The sequence below is a fragment of the Zootoca vivipara genome, chromosome 8, assembly GCF_965207765.1.
Source record: "Zootoca vivipara chromosome 8, rZooViv2.hap1.1, whole genome shotgun sequence".
In the NCBI taxonomy this organism is placed as follows: Eukaryota; Metazoa; Chordata; class Lepidosauria; order Squamata; family Lacertidae; genus Zootoca; species Zootoca vivipara.
This window is the reverse complement of record NC_142591.1, coordinates 47977576-48000670: the sequence shown is the minus strand read 5'-3', so window position 1 is coordinate 48000670 and position 23095 is coordinate 47977576. Positions and strand designations below refer to the sequence as shown.

Here is a 23095-nt window from a genome sequence, read left to right as displayed (position 1 = left end):
ATAAATAGGAACCGCTACAGCGGGAAGGTAAACGGCGTTTCCATGTGCTGCTCTGGTTTGCCAGAAGCGGCTTTGTCATGCTGGCCACATGACCCGGAAGCTGTACGCTGGCTCCCTCGGCCAATAATGCGAGATGAGCGCGCAACCCCAGAGTCGGTCACGACTGGACCTAATGGTCAGGGGTCCCTTTACCTTTACCCTTTATTTTTAAAGTTATCTAAGACAATGAGCAATTCAGCTAGCAGCATGCAGGCAGCTCCACTAAACATTGCCAGTGACTTCAGTTGAACACAGATTGTACTGCAGGATCAGCACTGAAAGTGCTACTTAGGCTTATGCAAGTAACCCAGTTATTGTACTTAATATCTCACAATCTACTTTTGAAGCTTCCCTCTTTCAAAAGCAGCTTACAAAAAGGGATGGGGCTGAGCCTGCTGCTCAAAAAACAAAACAAAAACGCTTCACCCCAAGTCAGCCATGAAGCTCAGTGGGATGAGCCAGTCTTTCAGTCTTTCAGACAGCCTACCTCACAGAGTTGTTGTGAAGATGAAATGGAGAGGGGAAGAAGAACCATGGACACCACCTTGAGCTCCTTAGAAGAAAGGTGAGATATAAATATAATAATAAATAAGTCTAAATCCCAGAGCTCACAGATGTTTCACAGTTCTTTGGTTCCTGGCCAATGTCTTTTCAAATATATTACCCATTCTCAGCTCTCAGACTCAGAATTATGGGACGCGGATGGCGCTGTGGTCTAAACCACTGAGACTCTTGGACTCGCCGATCAGAATGTTGGCAATTCGGATTCGCACAACAGGGTGGGCTCTCATTGCTCTGTCCCAGATTTTGCCAACCTAGCAGTTCGAAAGCATACCAGTGCAAGTAGATAAATAGGCCTGAAAAGCGAGATGAGCACCACACCACATAGTCGCCTTTGACTGGACTTAACTGTCCAGGGGTCCTTTACCTTTACCTATCTTGAACACTTTCAAAAGACCATAAAAGCTTTCCCCGCTATTTGTACATTAACTATGAAAAGGGACAGTCTTTAAGTTCTCTGACAACTTAGTTAACTTGATGCTACTACCGTGTTTCCCCTTTTTTAATACGTAGTCAGAAAGTAAGCCATGGCAGGGTTTTTAACCATTTGAGAGCTATTAGACATACCCTGAAAATAAGCCATACTTCCGCACCAGCTAGCAGGACCCAGCATGCCGGCCGCGACAGGAGGAGGAAGCCTGCTGGGTCGGGTCAGTGCCCGGAAGCGGCGGTGGCTGCTGCAGTGCCGATAAAGCATGCAGCAGTGCCGCACGGAGCACCAGCCAGCAGGACCCAGCTCCTGCAATGCTGGCCGCGGCAGGAGAAGGAAGCCTGCGGGGTCGGGTCGGTGCCCGGAAGCGGTGGCGGCTGCAGCGCTGACAAAGCGTGAAGCAGCGCCGCACGGAGCACCAAGGGCATGAGCGGCAGGAGGAAAGAGAGAGAGGCTCGTTGCTTACGCACTTTAAGAGAAGCAGCCAGAACCGATCTCCACATTCCGAGCCTCCCTTTTGCGCGTGCGGGCATGTTAAAGCCCCGATCAGTTCACTCCCCACTTCTTCCTCGCCATCCCTCCCTTTCACACGTTGCCTCGACCCCGCAGCCATCGTCCCCTAAGTGCAGCGCTGCTTCGTGCTTTGTCAGCGCTGCAGCCGCACTCTCTCTGTGTGTGCGTGCGTCTCTTTCTTTCTCTCCCTGTGCGTCCGTCTGTGTGTGTGTGTGTGCGCGCGCGCGCGTCTCTTTCTCTCTCTCCCCTATGCATCTCTCTCTCTCTCTCTCTCTCTGTGTGTGTGTGTCGGTGTGTGTGTGTGTGTGTGTGCGCGCGTCTCTCTCTCTCGGGGTGTGTGTCTCTGTGTGTTCGCGCACGCGTCTCCCCCCCCCCCCGACAGAGAAAAGGTTCCGCTTCGGCTCGTCATTCAGCCGCCCCGGCCTCCTCACTGAGGGCCGAAGCTGCTCCCCTCCCCCTCCTCCCCTTTCATCCCTCCCTTCCCTCAGTTGGTCCGTCAGTCGGGGTTGCGCGCGCGCGCCAGGGGCATGGCCCAAGCCTCGTCCCCCTCGCGCTTCCCTCACAAGCGTCTCGGAGTGGGACGGGTCACGGCCTCCCTCACAAAGTCCCCCCCCCTGTGTGCACATCTGTCTCCGAGGCAGGTGGCCATCCAGCCTCTGCTTAAAAGCCTCCAAGGAAGGAGAGCCCTTGACTCAGGATGGGAGGAGGGGAAAGGGAAAAAATAGAAGAGGCAGAAAATGGAAAAGACCATAACAGAGTGGCAGAGCACCCTGTGCTCTGTATGCAGAAGGATCCCAGGTTTAACCCCCAGGTACCCCCAAGTTTGAAATCCTGGAGAGCTGCTGCCAGCCTGGTTGACAGTAAAACCTGGAGAGCTCAGTTGGCTAGAGTGTGGTGTTTAAATGTGCGCGGAAGAGAGCGCCGACTGTCCTGAGCCAGTGGGACCCAGTTGTACCAGCACTTTTTTAAAAAAAGACACCCCCTGAAAATAAGCCACCGTGTGTTTTTTTGCGGAAAAAAAGTTATAAGACGGTGTCTTAAAAAAGGGGAAACACGGTATTATATTTTAACTAGTGGATTTTAGCCCGTTTAAAAACGGGCGCTAGAGGAAGCGGCCTGCCGGGACTGGCTTGGCGGTGGCGGGTCTTCCCGCCACCGCCAAGCCAGTCCGCAGCGGGGGCTTTTCGCCGTTTGCCTTCCCCTGAGGGGGAGGCAAACGGCGAAAAACCCCGCCGCGCCGCAATTCGGCTCCGGGACTGGCTTGGCGGTGGCGGGTCTTCCCGCCACCGCCAAGCCAGTCCGCAGCGGGGGTTTTTCGCCGTTTGCCTTCCCCTGGGGGAGGCAAACAGCGAAAAACCCCGCCGCGCCGCAATTTGGCTCCGGGACTGGCTTGGCGGTGGCGGGATGTTCCCGCCACCGCCAAGCCAGTCCGCAGCGGGGGCTTTTCGCCGTTTGCCTTCCCCTGGGGGAGGCAAACGGCGAAAAACCCCGCCGCGCCGCAATTCGGCTCCGGGACTGGCTTGGCGGTGGCGGGTCTTCCCGCCACCGCCAAGCCAGTCCGCAGCGGGGGCTTTTCGCCGTTTGCCTTCCCCCGAGGGGGAGGCAAACGGCGAAAAACCCCGCCGCGCCGCAATTCGGCTCCGGGACTGGCTTGGCGGCGGCGGGAAAAAGGGGAGGAATTCCTCCCCTTCTTCCCGCCGCCGCCAAGCCAAAGCGGGCTTCCCTCCGCGCCCGCTGCCGCTTCGGCTTCCTCGGGTTCCCCGAGGAAGCGCCGTCCCATGCCGGAGGTGTGCGGCAAGGCTGCCGGGGGGGGGAGCGCTTCTCTCCCCCGCCGCCTCACCGCGCACCTCCAGCATGAGACTGGGCTTCGGAGCGGCGGTTGGCGGAGCGGCAGTTGGCTGTTCCCTGTGTCCCGAGAGCGCGGGTCCAATCCCTGTGTCCCTGGTTGTCCCTCCGTCCAATCCCTGTGTCTCTGGGGGACATGCGCAGTACCCCAGGGACACACGGGACAACTGGACGCAGGGACAACATGGACATTATTATATAGGATGTACCCAAGTGTTTGGGATAGTGTCAGGGGACCACCAGGGGTCAGCAGAGAGTCCAAGGAAGTGCGGACAAGGGCTCCCTGATGCAGTAGGAGCCCCCGGGATGGCAGCGCTTCAGAGCTGTCCGCAGAAGGTGGTACTGACCCTCAGACATCGGTGCAGACCCTTTAGGATGCTGAGAGGGAAAGGTCCCCAGAGGGAAGCGTTGGAGGGTCAGACCAGAGCGCCCAGGAAGGGGAGGTGCCAGAGGAGATAGCACCAGCTCCCCAGCTGGGCAGTTCCAGTGGGGAGGGTTCTCCAGCAGCCCCATCACCCCAACAACGGAGGGATGAAAAGAGGCGTGCAGAGAGTAGATTCCGAACGCCCTGTGTGTTCTGTTGGAGGAAGTCACGAAGGGCGGTGCTTCCGGATTCTGATTCCGGATAGAACAGTCATGCTTTTTGTTGCTCTGTCTTATACATATGTATATAAATAAAACTCTGTAAAAACCAGCCACAGAGTTTGGAGCGGATTACTCGTGAGGAAGCCCCAGCACCATTACAGACAGACAGACAGACAGACAGACAGACAGACAGACAGACAGACAGACAGACAGACAGACGGATAGATAGATATAGATACACATGCACACACAGTAGAAAAATTAACAGTTTACCACCTATCCCTATCCCTAAGCCTGTGAGCAGCTTTAAGGGGTTACTTAATACTATTACTGTTATTTTTATTTTTCAGTTCCCACCCCCTCAAAATCCACTGCACAAAGTTTTTTTAAAAATATATATATATGGAGTTTTTCTTCATGAACATCCATAACAGAGCAACCAACATCCAAGTTATTAATAGGCTTCAAACTACTTGCAGATATCAGCAACACAACAAAGATGCCTGTAGGACAAGGATAAAGTCTGACACACACGAATTGAAATGACTCAGGCCCTGAGCCACACTGTATGCAACAACACAAGTCACCAACCATTTAACATTTGATAAAAATTCCTTCCTGTAACTGGGACCAGTCACTGCCTCTTGGTCTAACCTATCTCACAGGGTTGTTGTAGGGATTAAATGAGGAGGGAGGAGACACCATGTACACCACCTTGAGGTCCTTGGAGGAAAAGGTGGAATATTAGTGCAATAAACAAATTGATAAATAGCAGCTACCAATTAAAATCTGTATCTGGTGACAGTGAGCTGGTTTAGTCATAACACTATGAGGCTGCTCTGGCAACCCACTAACTGCCACTCTGTCATACAAACTGCAAAGTAAATCCTATACCTGCTTCCCTGCCCCTGCTATTCTCTCCGTGACCCTCAGATAATATCATCTTAGGAAGACCAGAAATCAACCAAGCATCCATCAAAGTTTAAGGCATGGTGATTCCACATGGTACAGGTGTGCTACATTTTCATATTATCTACAATTTGTACTAATGCAGGCATCCCCAAACTGCGGCCCTCCAGATGTTTTGGCCTACAACTCCCATGATCCCTAGTTAACAGGACCAGTAGTCGGGGAAGATGGGAATTGTAGTCCAAAACATCTGGAGGGCCAAAGTTTGGGGATGCCTGCACTAATGAAATGAAATGCAATGCAATTAAAAGTATTACAACTATGAGAGTAGCCCCTTCCCACAGATTGCTCACAATGTGCTTTAAGCAGCAACCCACACACCTACTTACCCATAATTCTCTATGTGCTGTGTTAGTAAAAACTGGGCATAAGAGATGGGTATAAGAGATTACTACAGTTAGCAATTGTAAGCCAGTCAGAATAATTAATTATAGTAATGGTCTGTCATTATTACACACAATGCAATAAAGAGTCCTGCATCTTGAAAGCTGTGCAAAAATCGCCCCATAGTACAGTAATTAAAGAAAAGAAAATTATGGTGGTCAAGGTTGTTTCCCCTCTGCCACACCTTTAAAAAATATTTTACCAGGAATGTTAAGTAACTATGAAAAGGGCTTTTAAAAAACGTACAAGTTTTTTGTAAATTTGTTCTTACACATTTGACAAAAACTGAGTACCTGTACTGTGGTGGCTGAATCACACCTAGGCATTTCAGCATGTGCCTTACACTACTATTTCCAGGTTCTTTATTTTGCACAATGAGTACCACAGTATTTTCAACAAAATAAGCTGGCAAACAAATAAAGATGTTGGCTATTGGATTACCCTGTCAAATTTTTAATTGCATTTAAGAAAATGAAGCAAAATGTTCCTCTGATCACTAGCCTTCTAATACCAAATGAACTCTGCTGCAATTTTGAGGGTAACAAAGACAAATCCTGCACATTCTCTCACCCTTCTCACATCTAAAAAAGATCACTTACAAAAAGTTTCCATAAAGTACTTGCCTACTGAAAGTAGATACATAAGATTTCAGCTCTGCATAGAGGCATTACTTGCATATTTTATGTAAAATCTAATATGAGTTTCAAATGTCGGTGTATGACACAGTTAAACTTTCACCAGCAAAATAAAAAATAATAATACTTTGTTTTCTAAGTAAAACCCATCACCAAAACTACTTTTTCCATACTCATATTAAACAATAATTCTTTCTAGTAGTCAATCCTGTCATTCTCCTTAAATGAAAAAATATTCCTAGGACTATGACGTACCTCATGTACTAAACAGTGAAATAAAGTATGTAAAATATGTAGGGAGTCTGTAATTATGATGGCAGTGATCTCTCATGCAACGTGACTCAACTCCCAAAGCCATGTTTGATGACCCAGACAGGCCACTGCCCTGGAAATTCCCACAAAAGGACACACCACTAAGATGGTATCTGGGAAGCAGACTGTATTTTGGATTACGCTACTATGATTTGGATACAAGATCAGGAAACACATAGAAATTGTACTTGAGAACTGGGGCATCCACCATGGAAAGAGAACTTTGAAACATCAGTGACATCATGCCTGGCATAAATAGACAACCTCTTCTCAATTTTCTCCTTTCTCCAAAAATCTGAAATGTAAACGATGGCACAACATCATGACTGTTGGCAAAGATCTCTTTCCCTTTCCAGACCATGTGAGGAAATTATTCCACCTATTTAGTGCTAGGTTGCCATATCTTTTAGGTTCATAAAGGCCTGCTTCTCCCTTCTCCTTGGGGAAAGAAATCTATGCACCTCAAAGTGGACAGTCTGTGGATCAGTTAATGTGCAATATCATATTATTGTCTGGCATTAAGTTACTAAGCCTCAGGCTTACACACTCCCTTCTCCCCCTCTTGCATTCCATCTGGTTTGTTAACTTTCTGGTTTGCAGCACAACATAGTTTGCACTTGCCCTCCAAAACAGGATTGCAAACCAGCTTCAAATCATGATGAACCATCCTTGTTTGGACAGCAAATACAAACCAGTTTCCCAATTCAGATTCAACAGCACAGAATCAGTCTGCAATAGACCAGGAAGCTACTCCTTAACGAGAGAATGAAAAGGGAGGTAGGAGTATACAAACACAAGGCTTGCTCCCATAGTACCAAAACATGGCTGGCCATTATATATGAATTTACCGTACTGTACTTTGCCGACAATGGGACTGAATCCTTGGGCTCACCATGCATTACACAGAGTACAGTGGTACCTTGGTTTAAGAACAGCTTAGTTTATGAACAACTTGGATTAAGAATGCTGCAAACCCGGAAGCAGGTGTTTTGGTTTGTCAACTTTTCCTTGGAATAAGATGTTTCGCTTCTTGCTGAGTGTTTTCCATTTGTAAATTGAGTCCCCTGCTGCTATGGGAAAGCACGCCTTGGTTTAAGAACACTTTGGTTTAAGAATGGACTTCTGGAACGGATTAAGTTCGTAAACCAATGTACCACTGTAATTGCATGCAATTAAAAAAGGGAAAAAGATAACACACACAAACTAAGCACACATGCAGGGACTCCTGTCAGTTATCTTATAACAAGACATGAAGTCAAGAAAACTAAGCAAAGCAAAGTCTCCTGGTAGAAACTATACAGTGGTACCTTGGTTCTCAAACTTAATCTGTTCCGAAACCAAAGCGTTCCAAAACCAAGGCACGCTTTCCCATAGAAAGTAATGCAAAACGGATTAATCCATTCCAGACTTTTAAAAACAACCCTAAAACAGCAATTTAACATGAATTTTACTATCTAACGAGGCCATTGATCCATAAAATGAAAGCAATAATCAATGTACTGTACTGTAAAATAAATAAGACAGTACAGTGGTACCTTGGTTTGCATACGTCTTGGTTTGCATATGTTCTGGATTACAAACACGTCAAACCCGGAAGTGCGTGTCCCGGTTTGCAACCTTTTTTTGGATTACAACCCATTTTTTTGGGATTATGAACAATTTTTTGGGGGGGGAGGCCCCATTGGCGAAAGCACGCCTTGGGTTACAACCTGTTTTTGTTTACAAACAGACCTCCGGAATGGATTATGGTTGTAAACCAAGGTACCACTGTATTGTAGATGACAGTATTTTTCTTACCTGCACTGATGATAGTCATTGTTTGGATGGGGGACTTTTTCCGCACAATCAATCAATCAATCAATCAATCATAAACAAAGAACAAGCCACAGTCACAAAAACGAAAAAGCCACACAAAGAAAAACACAAAAAATAGCAAAAACAAAAGCACCAAATATAAGCTCCAAATATCAACTCAGAACACTGCAATCGGAAATGGAAGGCTTTGATTACAATGGGGGGGGGGGCGCAAATTAGCAGTGCAACAGTGAAAACGGGAGGAAAAAGGCTTTGATTACAATGGGGGGATGCAAACCAGCAGCGCAACATGAAAACAGAAGCTCAGGAGCACGTTCAGCTTCCAAAGCAAAGTTTGCAAACTCTGGAAGACTGACATCCAGGTTTGCAGCGTTCAAGTTCCAAGTTGTTTGGGAACTAAGCTGTTCAAAAACCAAGGAGCCACTGTATATTTATTGTCCAATTTCTATACAACTCCCCAACACATTCACTCTCCATCAAAGATCAGGTAAAAAACCCTCAAAGCTGGTTCTCTTTCAAATGGTATTGTTCTATTCTACAAAATGTTGGTTAGTTTGCAGGGCTGAATCAGGTAAAATTGCCCAGTCTCTGCATTTAAAAGGCCAAACTTGTCAATATGGTAACCAAGCAAAGAAACCTGAACCACTGATATCAGAGAAACAACATTTCTATTACAAAAATAAATGATTATGATCAGTTCTCATCCTACGAGGGAATAGTTTTCATATATGGCAAAAATGTTGTAATAGAAAGTAGTGGAAAAGCCAGTGTTTCCCAATTGTTGGTGTTTAAAATACATTTTTAAAGATTTGCCTTGATACAGTCTTAGCTCCTCCACTATGAACAACTCAACAAGCCAGCAAAGTGAACTCAACAAAGCTTACATAATATGATTAGTAGCTTCTAAGGGGGGGGGGAGTATAAAATTATGGAAGGATATACACAACCCATGAATGCATACAGGACAGACCGTTAATGAGGAACTTCCAAGGAGACAGGTGAATCTCATTTCATAAGAAATGCTGAGAATTCAGGATTGTGATTGTAAGAATACTAGTACTAAGAAGGGGACAGACTAAACAGTTTTCTTCAACTCTTATATCTTCCAGAACAATTGGGTGAAATACAGGATAGATATATACAGTATAAGTAAATACATCACTAAATTAAATTGAAACTATGCTTGCTTACAGTATTAACTTTTTGGGTGCACTGTAAATACTTTTCTTGTTCTTGACACCTTGATCCCCCAAATGCTTATTAATTCTAAAATATTCTCACAGCTTAATAAAAAAACTGGAAAAGGTCAGACCCTATGAATCCAATGTCTTGTTTTATTATATCTCAGTGGATAATGAGACAAACACCCTAAACACTCTCAGATCTCTAGGTCAGTTAAACCTGCTTATGCTGCTTAAATGCAAAAACAGGGCACATGGTGCATCACACAACATGTAAGTACTCTTCTCTAAACTGAACTTTCATGAGAGTTTAACAATGGCAATTCCCAAATAAAAGCAAACAAGAAACAAAAAGATGGTTCATGTCTCCCCCTACTGGAAGTTCAGTAATACTTTGGAATAGAACCAAAAGCTCCTAGATGCCAGAATGTCAGCAAAATGGCTTCAGCCTATCTATACCCTGAATTCTTAAGCATCTATAGATCTGTTCACCTGGAGTGCATCTATGCTTTGCAGTCAATATTACAACCAACATTTAAAAAAAAATCTACTGGGTTCTGTGGAGGTGAAATAAAACTTTTTCAAATGTGCAGAGCAAAAATGGAACCACAAAACACTGAGGTTGGGTTTTAAAAGCAGAAACAAATTATTCTAATAAGTACTTAGTCCGCAATCTTAACCACACATACCTGAGAGTAACCTCACTGAATTCAATAGGACTTCTAAATAAATAAGTTTAGTATTGTGCTATAGGTCGTTATAGATAACAAAACCCTCACACCCTCCAAAGGTACAGTACAGTACAGTAAACAAATGAGCAGTTGCTCTGCTGAAATGATGCAAATCTTTTCCACAGGCATCAGGTTTGTGTACCAAAAGTTTTTAACAAATAAAGTTTTGCTGACATTGATTTCAATGGGTCTGCTCTGAGTAAGACAGAGGTTGGATATTGCACCGAAACTCTTTTATCCCAAACTCACCAAGTATTCTAAAGTAAACCCTTTTCAAGAAAGGTATAGGTAAAGTGTGTTACTGTCTACCTGAAACACTTCTTATCTAGATTACTTTGGCAATCTCCAGACCATTTTGGCAACTGACGTTTGAGGAAACAAAATTTTAAAGTAGACCAGTGCTCCAATACCTAAAATATTTGCAATCAAGGAAAGTCTTACCTTTGAAGGTTTGTGTTCCTTCTCTTCATCAGACATAATATTGCTGTCTGTACAAGACTCAGTGTCTGATATGTCCAAAGTACCATCAGTTTTTGATTCACTGTGCTGGTCAACATTATCTTCACAATCGCTATCATTGTCCCAATCAATGTTTTGTGATTCACCTTAAGGGGAAATAAAAAACAGAAATATTAGAACAGACTTTAAAAAATGCTAACATCCTTAGAAATATCTTTCACATACGCCTAACTCTATATGCAATACATACACTTACAAATTTAACTGTTTATTTTGAAAACTTGTGGCAGACAAGACTAGCCTTTATATCCCAGAAAAATAGCTCATTCCAGAGTGGGAATGTAATCCATACAGAGCTAGGGGAGCAATCTTTCTTACTAGCTTCACTCTTAGCAGAATTACATGGATTATTATTTTTTGCCACCTCTTATCTCCACACCAGCAAAACTTCACCGAGTAAATGTCTGTATCAGAAATAAGACTAGGGAAAGCTGTGGTGGGAAGAGAGCAGTGAGGTTGCAATCCAGTGTAGAACACTTACTTATCTGAAGAACTATACTGTATAAAAATATGTCTATTAGTTATAAGTCTTCTCCAGTACTAAGCCAAAGTAACTGGATTAATCTTTCAGATGTCTAAAAAAGTAATTGATACATCTTAAGTAATAATACATAATGAAAGCCTTTTGATATTTCTGCCGAATGTATTTCTAGTCAAGTCTGCTCAAACAGTTGCTTTAAATTACCAAAGAGTCAACATCTTCAACAGAAAAGCACATTCAAAAAACCCTTGAGAAAACCAATAGCACTTCTGAAAAGCTCCCAAAAAAGTTTTTAAGCAGTAGAAGAAAGAATAGACATGTCCTCAGAGATTAAAATGAAAAGTGGAAAGTAACAATGTCATTCTGTAATGCTTTAGAGAATAACATGCAAGTGATGAGGCCACAGAACACAGATCTAGTATGTTTTTTAACCATCTCCTCCAGATTTGTTCACTGTTTACAGAAGCAGCAGGCAACATGTTTGACATTGAAAGTGCATGTTGTCAGATAAACAACAGTCAATAATCAGGAAAACAATCATTTCTTCTATTTCACTAAGAACAGTAGGAAAGTACAAAATGTTATTATTATCAGCTGTGCCTGACCTACTTACATTAGTGCAACATTTACTGAACTAATAAACAAATGCTGGGATTGTTTACTAAGGAAAGATGGCCATCTAGTGTTCCTCACAATAGCAGCAACAAAATAAATAGCATGGAGAAGTTACTATACAAAAATAAAGGCCTCTTCACACATTATTTCAAAAGAATACAGTAAAAGAAAAAATGTATATTGTGTACCTAAACACTTAAAAACAGGGGCTGCCACCTTTTGGGGGCCTGTGGGCTCATTTACAAACTATGATGGGCATCAGACAGAAACCACAACAAAGAACGCTTCTTTCAAGCCTAATTTCAGCAGTGGGAGGGGAAGAGATCCTGTGGGTACCAGGGGAGGTCTCTGCAGGCAGAGGTGACCCGGCAGGAGCTGCACTGGCAACACCTGATATAAACTATGAACATGAAAAAGAGATACTGTATTTGAAAACCTATGTATCAGAAAGGTGACCTCATGAGAGACCAGGGATACGATACAACTTCCTGCTGTTTGTTTATATATACACACAGGTCCCACTTATCCAAACACAAGGAATTCGTACCCAAACCTCGTCATACACCCTGCAGGTTTCGGTATACAAACAGCTGGACCTGTGTGCAGCACAGTAAACAAATAAGCAGCTTTAAGCAAGCCTTCCTTTTTTTGTTTTGCTGGTCTGTGGCAGCTGTTTCCCCAGAAACCTTGGTAGGAGTGGGGGGAGAAGTGTTGTTTAAGGCTGCTTATTTCTTTACAGTGTGTGTGTGTGTGTGTGTGTGTAGGGGGGAGGGGAGAGAGAATCAGTTCAGACACAATAGGGAATAAGAGTTTCCCACTCTTTGAAAAGCATGCATATGTACTAGCATGCTCACCCCTCCTCTTGTTCCCCATGCCAGGAAGAGATCAAAATCTTCCAGTCTTAAAATAACTACTGATTCTTGTGGCATCCCCCAATCATGGAACTGTGGTTTCTTTAACTACAGTTAGCAAGAATAAGCCAGAATCACACCATGGTTTCAGACCTCCCCCCCCCTCAGTAACACTAGCTTTATCCAGGGGTGGGGTACATGATCACCACATATACAAAGCTCTTGGTCCTTTACTGCTTACTCCCTCTATCAATATCCACAATGGAGGCCATGCACAAGCCAGATCTGACCATGTTAGAGAATGAAGGTGGTGGCTACATAGGTAGGTCCTTTTCAGCATGCCAACTCTGACTTACATGATTCAAGAACTGCCTGCCTCCTTCTCCAGCCTGCTACCCCCATACCCTGCACCAAGGCATCACCTTTTACTCTCCACTGTAGCCCACATGATTCAAGGCCAACTATCTGCCTCCACCCTTCCACAACTCTCCCCAGTCTCACTCCTCACTACCCACTCTGGCCCACAAGAGGTCAACATGTCTTACTACCTTTCACTGTAGCCCTTACTAAAGTCACAGTTCTTGCTCCTAGCTCCTGCCCACATTCCCTGCCCTCAATCACCACTTGACTGGAAATCTGCCTGTATGCCTCCTTGCTCCCGCTCCCCACAATTCAGTTTGTTTTCCTGCCCCTTCCCCCACAGCCCCTGCCGACACTGGCCCACATCATTTGATGCCTGCTTCCTGCCTGCCAGACTTCCACCATGATTCCAACCTCTCAATTCCACTCACCACTCCTGCCCCCATTTCCTTCTCATGCAAACAAAGAATACAGTAAATCATAGTATAGCAGTGAAAACTTGGATTCTAGGGAATGATATGGATACTGTGTATTATTGGTAAACCAATTTTCACAATTCCACAGATGAAGGTTTTTGGACCTTCATTTAATGTATACAAAACAGATACAAAGAGCCTCACCTTCATTACATCCATCCCTGGAGATCAAGCCATGTTTTCTATACTTCTCCACTTTCAGACCAGGAAACCTTGAAGTCAAAGTCTTATCGTCATCATCTGAGAAGTCACTTCCACTGGAGCTCCATACTATATCAGTGAACTCACTTAGTCTCTCACTCTGAGAGATTTCTGTAGAGCAGAATAAGCAACTATTTAGCACATTTCATATCCATCCCCTACTGTAACACTACAATGTACATGTCACAATACTTAGAACTAACCCGTGAGGTTATATTTTTAAAATTGATATGAAATAAACTAACTTGAACAATGGATTAGGCTTATAGCGACTTAAGACAAGGATGAAGGACTACTTTTTAAAGCTCTGACTCAAGAAGTTAAAGGGTGTCAATGGTTTCCTGATAGCTCTTGGGCAGGCATCCCCAAACTTCGGCCCTCCAGATGTTTTGGACTACAATTCCCATCTTCCCCGACCACTGGTCCTGTTAGCTAGGGATCATGGGAGTTGTAGGCCAAAACATCTGGAGGGCCACAGTTTGGGGATACCTGCTCTTGGGGATCTTCCTGTCACAGAACCTGCAGAAAGTGTTGAAGGCCTGCTTGGCCTATGAAGAATAGGGAAATGAACCAGCCAGCTGACATAGTCACTGCTGAGCACCCTCTCCCATTTAACAAAGCTAAACAAGCTCCCTGGTTTTCTGGGGAGCTCAGGGTGGGACAATGGTTAGCGAGATACTGGCAGAAAACTCAGAACATAACTGACCAAACACAGGCTACAACTCAGATGAAGGCTTTTTGCATGGCAGTGAGTGGGGCAAAGGAATCGCACTTCACCACCAGCCCTGCATATTTACAGAGTTGTCCAACTGAACAATAAGGTGTGGTTAGGAGTCTGCTGCATCCTGGCCCACAAAATAGCAATGGAGAATACTTGACAGTAAATTGTACATTTTATGACACTGTGCAGATAAAACAATGACCTGGATGCCATAACTACATGGATCCATTTGATGTACGGTTGGATCTTACCTGTCCAGTTATCATGTATATTTATCTATGGTGGTAGGCAACCCTTGGTGATATGAGACCCACTACATGTGCTCAACCCTTGACCTTTGTTAGCTTATAGCTCCTGTCACAATGCTAAATTACTCCTTCCAAATTAACTGTAGATGCCACAAATGTTATGTTTTTAAGCTTTTAGTTTCATCAGCTTATGAACTCATTTTACAAGGCTGGGCTCAAACTGGATTACAAACAGAATAAGCAGTCATGCAAATCTACCCTAGATCAAGATAGAAGTTGTAACCTGAGAAAAAAGCCTGCAGGTAATACAAACAAAACCTCTTACGCTCCTAATGTGAAATAATACAGTAGATGTTGTACCTTCAATTGAGCTGAGCAATGATGCAAAGCATGTTTTAACTCTAGATGTTTTTTCTGACAATTCTTTAGTCTGTTTAAAAAGAAAATGAATGAAAACAAAATGAATACTAATTAACATGAAAACCATTCTTGGACCTATGAATGCATCATTGTTTCTTTTATGCTTGTTTTGATATTTTTGTTGTTAGCCGCCCTGAGCCTGGTCTTGACTGGAAAGGGCGGGGTATAAATAAAATTAATAAATCAACATATAATTCAGATATACATTTCCACCATTAATAGCTTTCTTTATAATAAAACATGCAATGACTTCCCTTCTTCCCCTTCCCTTGTTTCTTTGATTTTCCCACCATTCCTGCATGTTCTTATATATTCATTAAATGCATCATAATTATTAATTAAATCGCCTATACTGTACTATGAATCTTCCAACACAAAGGTCCCCAGAGATGCTTACAACTGAAATAAATATATATACAATAAAACACATCAAGAGCTTTAATTGCAAAAATGTTACTAAAAAGAACCAAACCCCACGAAACATAACTGATGTTGGCAGAATCAGAGACAGCAGACAATATCACAAAAGTGCATTCAAACAGATGATCTTCACCCTCCACCTAAACACACTAAGAGGAGACCCAAACCTCTACAGATAAAAAATTCCATAACTTCCATTTCAGCAGGGACGGCATTTTACACCTTACTCCAAACAGGGGTATTAGAGGCTGGGCAGCAATTATAAAATACTTCAGGGTCCAGGGAGAGCTTCCTCTGGGGTTGTCATGTCACCATTCTCTTCAAGTTGGTGGGAAAATCCTCTCACACAAGGATGCATTAACCGCCCCCTAGATCCCCCTCTTGTCATCCCAAATTTGCCAATTATTAATTGTCAATCATCACCATATGGATATTTTTGTAATTAATCTGTTGGAAAAGCAGATGATTAAACAACTATTAATTATTTAATAGGTAGTAAGCCCTTATAAAATTTAATGTATCTTCCCTAGCATGAAGTTCTAAACTCAGTAAAATAGCATCATTTTACCTCCAGTGAAGAAGCTGCTTGAAATCCTTCACCACAACGAAGCCATGCATTTGAAACTGAAGCAGCATCCATCATTGCCCCAGAATTTCTCTTCCCTTCATCTATAGGCTTCTTATCTGGAAAAGAGGCAAGTTCTGAGCACCATGTACGTTTCCTCTGCAAAGAAAAATATTTTTATTTAGGAAAATATATAGACCACCAAGCACTGACAAGTATCATAGTGTTGTACAACAATTAAAATAAATATATAAATAAGACAGGTTTTTAAAAAATCTGATACTGCCTGTAAGTTAACACATCCTACTGGAGAAACTTATAGAACCAGAACTTTTAGAAGCTAACCAATTTTGTATAACAGGCATCCCCAAACTTTGGCCCTCCAGATGTTTTGGACTACAATTCCCATCTTCCCCAACCACTGGTCCTGTTAGCTAGGGATCATGGGAGTTGTAGGACAAAACATCTGGAGGGCCGCAGTTTGGGGATGCCTGGTGTATAATGTCAGAGCCTTCAATGGGCAGTATGTTCTACAAGGCAGCTGTCACTGCATTGAAGGACCTAATTCCGAGCCACCATAAAACAAACCTCTGCTACATTGGGAATCACAAGGAGGGTTCCTGGAGATGACAGCAGTATAGGTATGTTGTTGTTGTCGTTTAGTCGTCTCCGACTCTTCGTGACCCCATGGACCAGAGCACGCCAGGCACTCCTGTCTTCCACTGCCTCCCGCAGTTTGGTCAGACTCATGTTGGTGGCTTCGAGAATACTGTCCAACCATCTCGTCCCCTTCTCCTTGTGTCCTCAATCTTTCCCAACATCAGGGTCTTTTCCAAGGAGTCTTCTCTTCCCATGAGGTACCCAAAGTATTGGAGCCTCAGCTTCAGGATCTGTCCTTCCAGTGAGCAATCAGGGCTGATTTCCTTAAGAATGGATAGGTTTGATCTTCTTGCAGTCCATGGGACTCTCAAAAGTCTCCTCCAGCACCATAATTCAAAAGCATCAATTCTTTGGCAATCAGCCTTCTTTATGGTCCAGCTCTCACTTCTATACATCACTACTGGGAAAACCATAGCTTTAACTATACGGACCTTTGTCGGCAAGTTGATGTCTCTGCTTTTTAAGATGCTGTCTAGGTTTGTCATTGCTTTTCTCCCAAGAAGCAGGTGTCTTTTAATTTCGTGACTGCTGTCACCATCTGCAGTGATCATGGAACCCAAGAAAGTAAAATCTCTCACTGCCTCCATTTCTTCCCCTTCTATTTGCCAGGAGGTGATGGGACCAGTGACCATGATCTTAGTTTTTTTTGGTGTTGAGCTTCAGACCATATGTTGCGGTCTCCTCTTTCACCCTCATTAAAAGGTTCTTTAATTCCTCCTCACTTTCTGCCATCAAGGTTGTGTCATCAGCATATCTGAGGTTGTTGATATTTCTTCCGGCAATCTTAATTCTGGCTTGGGATTCATCAGGATCAGTCTTTCGCATGATGAATTCTGTATATAAGTTAAATAAGCAGGGAGACAATATACAGCCTTTCCCAATTTTAAACCAATCAGTTATTCCATGTCCAGTTCTAACTGTAGCTTCTTGTCCCACATAGAGATTTCTCAGGAGACAGATGAGATGATCAGGCACTCCCATTTCTTTAAGAACTTGCCATAGTTTGCTGTGGTCGACACAGTCAAATGCTTTTGCGTCAAATGAAGCAGAAGTAGATGTTTTTCTGGAACTCTCTAGCATTCTCCAAAATACAGCGCATGTTTGCAATTTGGCCTCTGGTCCCTCTGCCCCTTCGAAATCCAGCTTGCACTTCTGGGAGTTCTCGGTCCACATACTGCTTAAGCCTGCCTTGTAGAATTTTAAGCATAACCTTGCTAGCGTGTGAAATGAGTGCAATTGTGCGGTAGTTGGAGCATTCTTTGGCACTGCCCTTCTTTGGATTGGGATGTAGACTGATCGTCTCCAATTCTCTGGCCACTGCTGAGTTTTCCAAACTTGCTGGCATATTGAGTGTAACACCTTAACAGCATCATCTTTTAAAATTTTAAATAGTTCAGCTGGAATATCATCACTCCCACTGGCCTTGTTATTAGTCGTGCTTTCTAAGGCATTCATGGATCACTGCCATTGTCGTGGCAAAGGGGCTTGAATAACTCAGAGAAATTATGAGCTATGCCATGCAGGGCCACCCAAGATGGACGGGTCATAGTGGAGTGTTTTGACTAAATGTGATCCACCTGGAGCAGGAACTGGCAACCCACTCCAGTATCCCTGCCAATTAAACTCAATGGACAAAGACAACAGTATAGGTATATGGGGCCCTAAATTATTTGGGGCCTCATACACTAACAATAAAACCTTAAATTTGCCCTGGTTGCATACTGGCAGCCAGTACATTCATAACTCTGCTTCATATCTCTACGGTCAGACACAACGAAAGTTCAGACTTCTATCACTCGCAGCTGTCAGCAACATGTTGTCAAACATCCTACTCAGAAGTAAGACTCATTAAATGCAATGGGTTATACTTTTATTTATCATTTATTTATTTGCCATTTGTAAATCCTGCTTTTCCTCCAGGGAGCTCAAAGCAGCATACATGGTTCTCCTCCCCATTTTATTTTCACAACAACCATGTGAGGTAAATTAGGGTGAGGTAGGAACATTGCCTATTCCTATTCCCCTCTTCATACACATTTTAATGCAGCTGAATCAAAGGAAGACACCTAATGCCTTTGCCAACTCCCAAAACAATGAGAAAGAATATGGTATGGCAAATACCGTGTTTCTCATATTTTAAGGCATCCCTAAAAAATAAGGCATGGCAGGATTTTCAAGACCTGGCGAAATATAAGGCATACCCCAAAAATAAGACACGAGCAGGACCCGGCAAGGGCAGCAGCGCGCGCTTTGCCGAGCCCCGACTGAGCGGGAGCCGGCAAAGGCAGCTTTGCCGAGCTCCAAGCCGGCGGCGGGCTGCTGCTTTCCCGCTCAATTTCGACAATACTGCCACAAGCGAAAGGACGCAATGACGATGCCACTACTCACGACACTACTTTCACTTCCACCCTCCTTCTGGGATGGTCCATCCGACCCCACCTAAGGGCGGGCTTAATGCGGGGGCCTCGAGCCGCCATGTTGGACTTAACCACCAGGATTGTTCTAACGGCACCGCTTTTGGAATCCGTTCCTCCCCCCCTCCTGTGCCGAGTTGGTCCCTGCCCCCTCTCGCGAGACTCGCCGCCGGGTCCGCTCTCGCGCACATGGCCCGGTGAGAGGGAGCCTCCCCTGCGCGCGCGTCTGCGCTCACCCTCCCTCCCCCTTTTCGGCCCAGCGCACCGCCTTGCCTGTTCGTGCGCCGCGCGTGTGAGGCGAGCGGGAAGGCCGCGCAGCCCCCCATGCAGGAGACCCAGGAGAGCCTGGCGGCCGCCGAGAAACCCAACACCGCTCTTCCCGCCCAGGACGAGGGGCCCGGAGGAGGAGAGCCCGGCGGCGGAGGAGAAGGAGAAAGAGGCGGCAGCAGCAGCGGCGACTCAGAGGCCGAGCTGCTGGACGGGCCTTCCGCGGAGGAGCCTGTGGGGAAGAAGGAGCTGGAGCCCGAAAAAGGCGGCAGTGAGGAGGAGGAGGAGGAGGAGAAGCCGCGAAGCAGCAGCCCGCCGCCGGCTTGGAGCTCGAGCCGGCAAAGGTACCGTAGCAGCGGCGCTTTGCCGAGCTCCAACAGAGCGGGAGCTGGCAAAGGCAGCAGCGCGCACGTCGCCGAGCTCCAAGCCGGCGGCGGGCTGCTGCCTTTGCTGGTTCCCGCTCAGTCGTGGCTCGGCAAAAAATAAGACACCCCCGAAAATAAGCCATAGGCTTATTTTCTTGGGGGGAAAAAATATAAGACATGTCTTAAAATATGAGAAACACGGTATCCTACTATTTTAATCACATCCAACGTCTCGAGAGATTCCATTAATGGTGTCTCTGAAAAATTTACATATCACTTATTTTACATATCATTTATTTGAGTTAAACTGGGAGGAGAGAATTGTTTTCCTCAGCCTCATGAACTGTCTTTTATTTCAGCTATTAAGGTCATCCCTTTCAGTGTAATTTGTCCCATTCGTATTTTTTACATTTTGTGCAAACCGCTTTGAGTTTTTCTATTGAAAGAGAAAGGTGACATTTAAATACCTGCCTTCTCTGCATACCTTCTCTCCATAGGCAGTCCCCCAATTAGAACATATTTGTCCCCTAAAGTTCTCCACAAGTCTTTGTGAACTTTGACACAGGTGGTCTGCCAGATATTTGCCATACTATGACATTTCAGTTCAGCATTTGACATGCAATGTTCTTTAGCATTTGACATCTTTCCAAATCAAACCCACCATAAAATTCCAGTAATCCCATTGCCGTGCAAATAATCAAATTCGAAATATTTTCAGCTCTGCTCTCCACAGATAAAATAGGTTTGAAATACACACATTCATAATTCCTACCACAGACAGTTTAAACCTTTATTTCCCAACCTGTGAACAAAGGCACATCTGTGTGTGTGGTGTTTATGTACCTGTTTCTTCTCCATGGCCATATGCATTTAATCTTTATTGATTTTTTAAAAAAAGATACACCACACTTATCATTCTCCATCAAATACACTTAATTTCCCAGTGGTCGTTGTTTAGAATTAAACCTAGCAAGTATTTCCCTTAAAAAAGGCGACAGTACACGCTCCCTGACACCTTCTATCGCACACGTAAAAGGCATAAAGTTTCCACTCCCGCTCAAAACCTGTGGCATTCCCTCGGGAGCATAATTCGACCAGGCGCTCGGCCTAGAACAGCAAACATATGTGCCTCTGGGCGCGTGCAAAGCGCCCTTCCCTGTTACACTCCACACAATGCTGGCCAGCTTCCAAACATTCGGAGTTAACGAGAAGAAAGCCCAGGATCCAGCTTCCAGGCACTCCCTTATTCCGCCGCCAATACAGCCCCTCGCAATTCCCACTCCTCGGATGCTGCCCGCCGCCGCCGCCCGCCCCGTCCTCCGTTGCCCTGATACCTTCCTCACGAGCATCTCCGCCACTCAGGACCAGCCTTCCCTGTGCCACGTGACGTGAGCGAGAGCACCGCGGCTTGTGGAGGAGGAGGAGGAGGAGGGGAGCAGAGAGGCCCGAGCGAATTCCACTCACGGGCCAAGAAGAAAACTTCTTCCAGCAACTGAGGGGGAAGGCCACGCCCCCTCCCTTCCAGCTTGGCGCCGTTTCATCGGCGGAGCCACTGATTGGGTGGGACGTGGCAAAAGGCGCGTGACGCGCGACGCAATAGAGGGCTGCCGGCGCCTCTTTCTGACGTTTCTCGCTCTCGCCGCACGGGGGCTCCCGAGCATCAAGGCGCTGGACCTCGTTCGCAACGGCTTTTACCCTCGCTGCGCACGCGCCCTGTAGGTTCTCCTAATCAGCTGCAGTGTGCGCGTGGGGCTTCGCCGTTGAGCTAATGGGACGCAGTTACAGTACATCCTCTCAGAGCCCCCAGTAAAAATTCCCCAGTCGGTTGCAGTTATATACGGGTTCTCTCTTTTTCTTACAGGAAACCGTATGGTACCTGCTCTAGGCGGGATTTGCGTGAGAAAGATTATAAAGGCTTGTTTATTGATGGTAAATCAGCATTTATGCACCTTCAGTTTTTGACTCCAGCCCCAGAGTGCACATGACACTATAATAATAATGATAATAAATTATTTATTCCCCAGCCACTCTGGGTGGCTTGCAACAGAACACCGGCCACAATCCATCGATATCCTGAAATTTCTTGAGTAATAATGCTGTTTGGTGCTTTCGCCCTCAAACAGCCTTCCCATTTGGTTTGAAAACACGAGGTGAGGTATGTACATTTGAGGCAACAGGTGCACATGTGCAGATGACGTTTGGTGCAAGTAAACAAATCCAGTAATACACATCAGGTGAAGGCACCTCCACCACCACCACCCCTCAGTGGTGCATATATCAACATAAATAAATAAAAACCCAACTGGAAATGCAACAGGATCCAGCAGCCTCACCTTGTTTGGAGCCACTAATGTATATTATAGTCTTAGACTGTGAGAGGAAAGTTGAATTTGCTACTCAGCCATGAAACTCACTAGGTAACCAGGCCCAGGGCTGGCCAAGACATTTGCTGGAGTGAGGGAGCAGAAACCCCTAAGGCAGTAGCCCTGTGGGTGCCGTGCTGGCTTTGCCCGTGGCACAGAAACAGTGCCAACGCTGATTTCCAGCAAGATCTCATCTGAAATTGGTGCAGATGCCAGCACCAATATTCTGCCAGTGATGGAGGCAATGGCAAGGGCAGCATAGGCAGAATCAGCAGCAGAGTGGGAGGCACTTCTTGTTTCGCCTTAATTTTAAGCGGTGAAACAGGACATGCCACCCCTGCATAAGCGAGTCACTACTTCTCAGCATAGCTTACCTCGAAGGGTTGCCTTAAGCTTATTGGTTTTATATGAACATAATTAAACAGTAACATTTAGAGCATACTGGTATGTTGCTCTACAAAACAGCTGCAATTGGAATTTGAAAGCTGCAGTACGATGCACACTTACCTGGAGTAAGCCTCACTAAATACAGTGGGACTTCTAGATAAACATGCATAGGACAGAGCTGTAGATCAGAATTTTTTAAACAACTGAAATAACGTACCCTCCTACATTTCTCCAATGAAAATGGGGACGTCCCTTTCCATAATGATAATTTTATTATTTATATCTCACACATCTTACTGGGTTGTCTCAGCCACTCTGGGCGGCTTCCAACATATATAAAAACGTAATAAAATATTAAACATTTTTTTAAAAAAAAACCTTCCCTATACAGGATTGCCTTCAGAAAGCTTGGGGGTCAGATAACTCCATAATCTCCAACATTTCTTCAATGAAAATAGGGACATTCTAAGGAAAAGTGGGCCATTCTGATATAAAATCAGAAACCTTCTCTAAATCAGGGATGTCCCTGGAAAATAGGGACCCTTGAAGGGTTTGAAATAGTAAACATAATTATTTTAATACTTCATGCTGTTTTGTTTTGTTTTGTTTTTTGAGTTTTTCAGCCATTTCAAATACACAGATGTGGCTTGAAAATCATGGTACATATAAGAAATGGAAGAAAGGGGAAATCACAAGGGAGGAGTATACAAGAGTAGCCAACAGTTGCAGGGAGAAGGTCAGGTGGGTCAAAGCTCAGGTTGA

The 23095-nt window shown here is 44.8% G+C and overlaps 1 protein-coding gene across 6 annotated transcripts in view; it reads right to left on the bottom strand.

The window, feature by feature from the left end:
- SPIDR (scaffold protein involved in DNA repair) overlaps nt 1-21100 on the bottom strand; it is a 182306-nt gene extending 161206 nt beyond the window's left edge. For 3 of the 6 annotated variants that reach the window (XR_015951481.1, XM_035126454.3, XM_035126455.3), the window contains exons 1-5: nt 20918-21093; nt 15881-16036; nt 14833-14902; nt 13447-13614; nt 10442-10605 (exon numbers count right to left, since the gene is read on the bottom strand). Coding sequence is in view for 5 of the 6 variants with exons in the window: in XM_035126454.3 (XP_034982345.3) it covers nt 10442-10605; nt 13447-13614; nt 14833-14902; nt 15881-16036; nt 20918-20932 (573 nt within the window). In the remaining variant the exon portion in view is untranslated. Of the gene's footprint in view, nt 1-10441; nt 10606-11000; nt 11112-11204; nt 11224-13446; nt 13615-14832; nt 14903-15880; nt 16037-20917 lie in introns of those variants that run through there. The other 3 variants (XM_088675475.1, XM_088675476.1, XM_035126458.3) reach the window with 3 other exon arrangements.
- Nucleotides 21101-23095: the final 1995 nt, after the last annotated feature.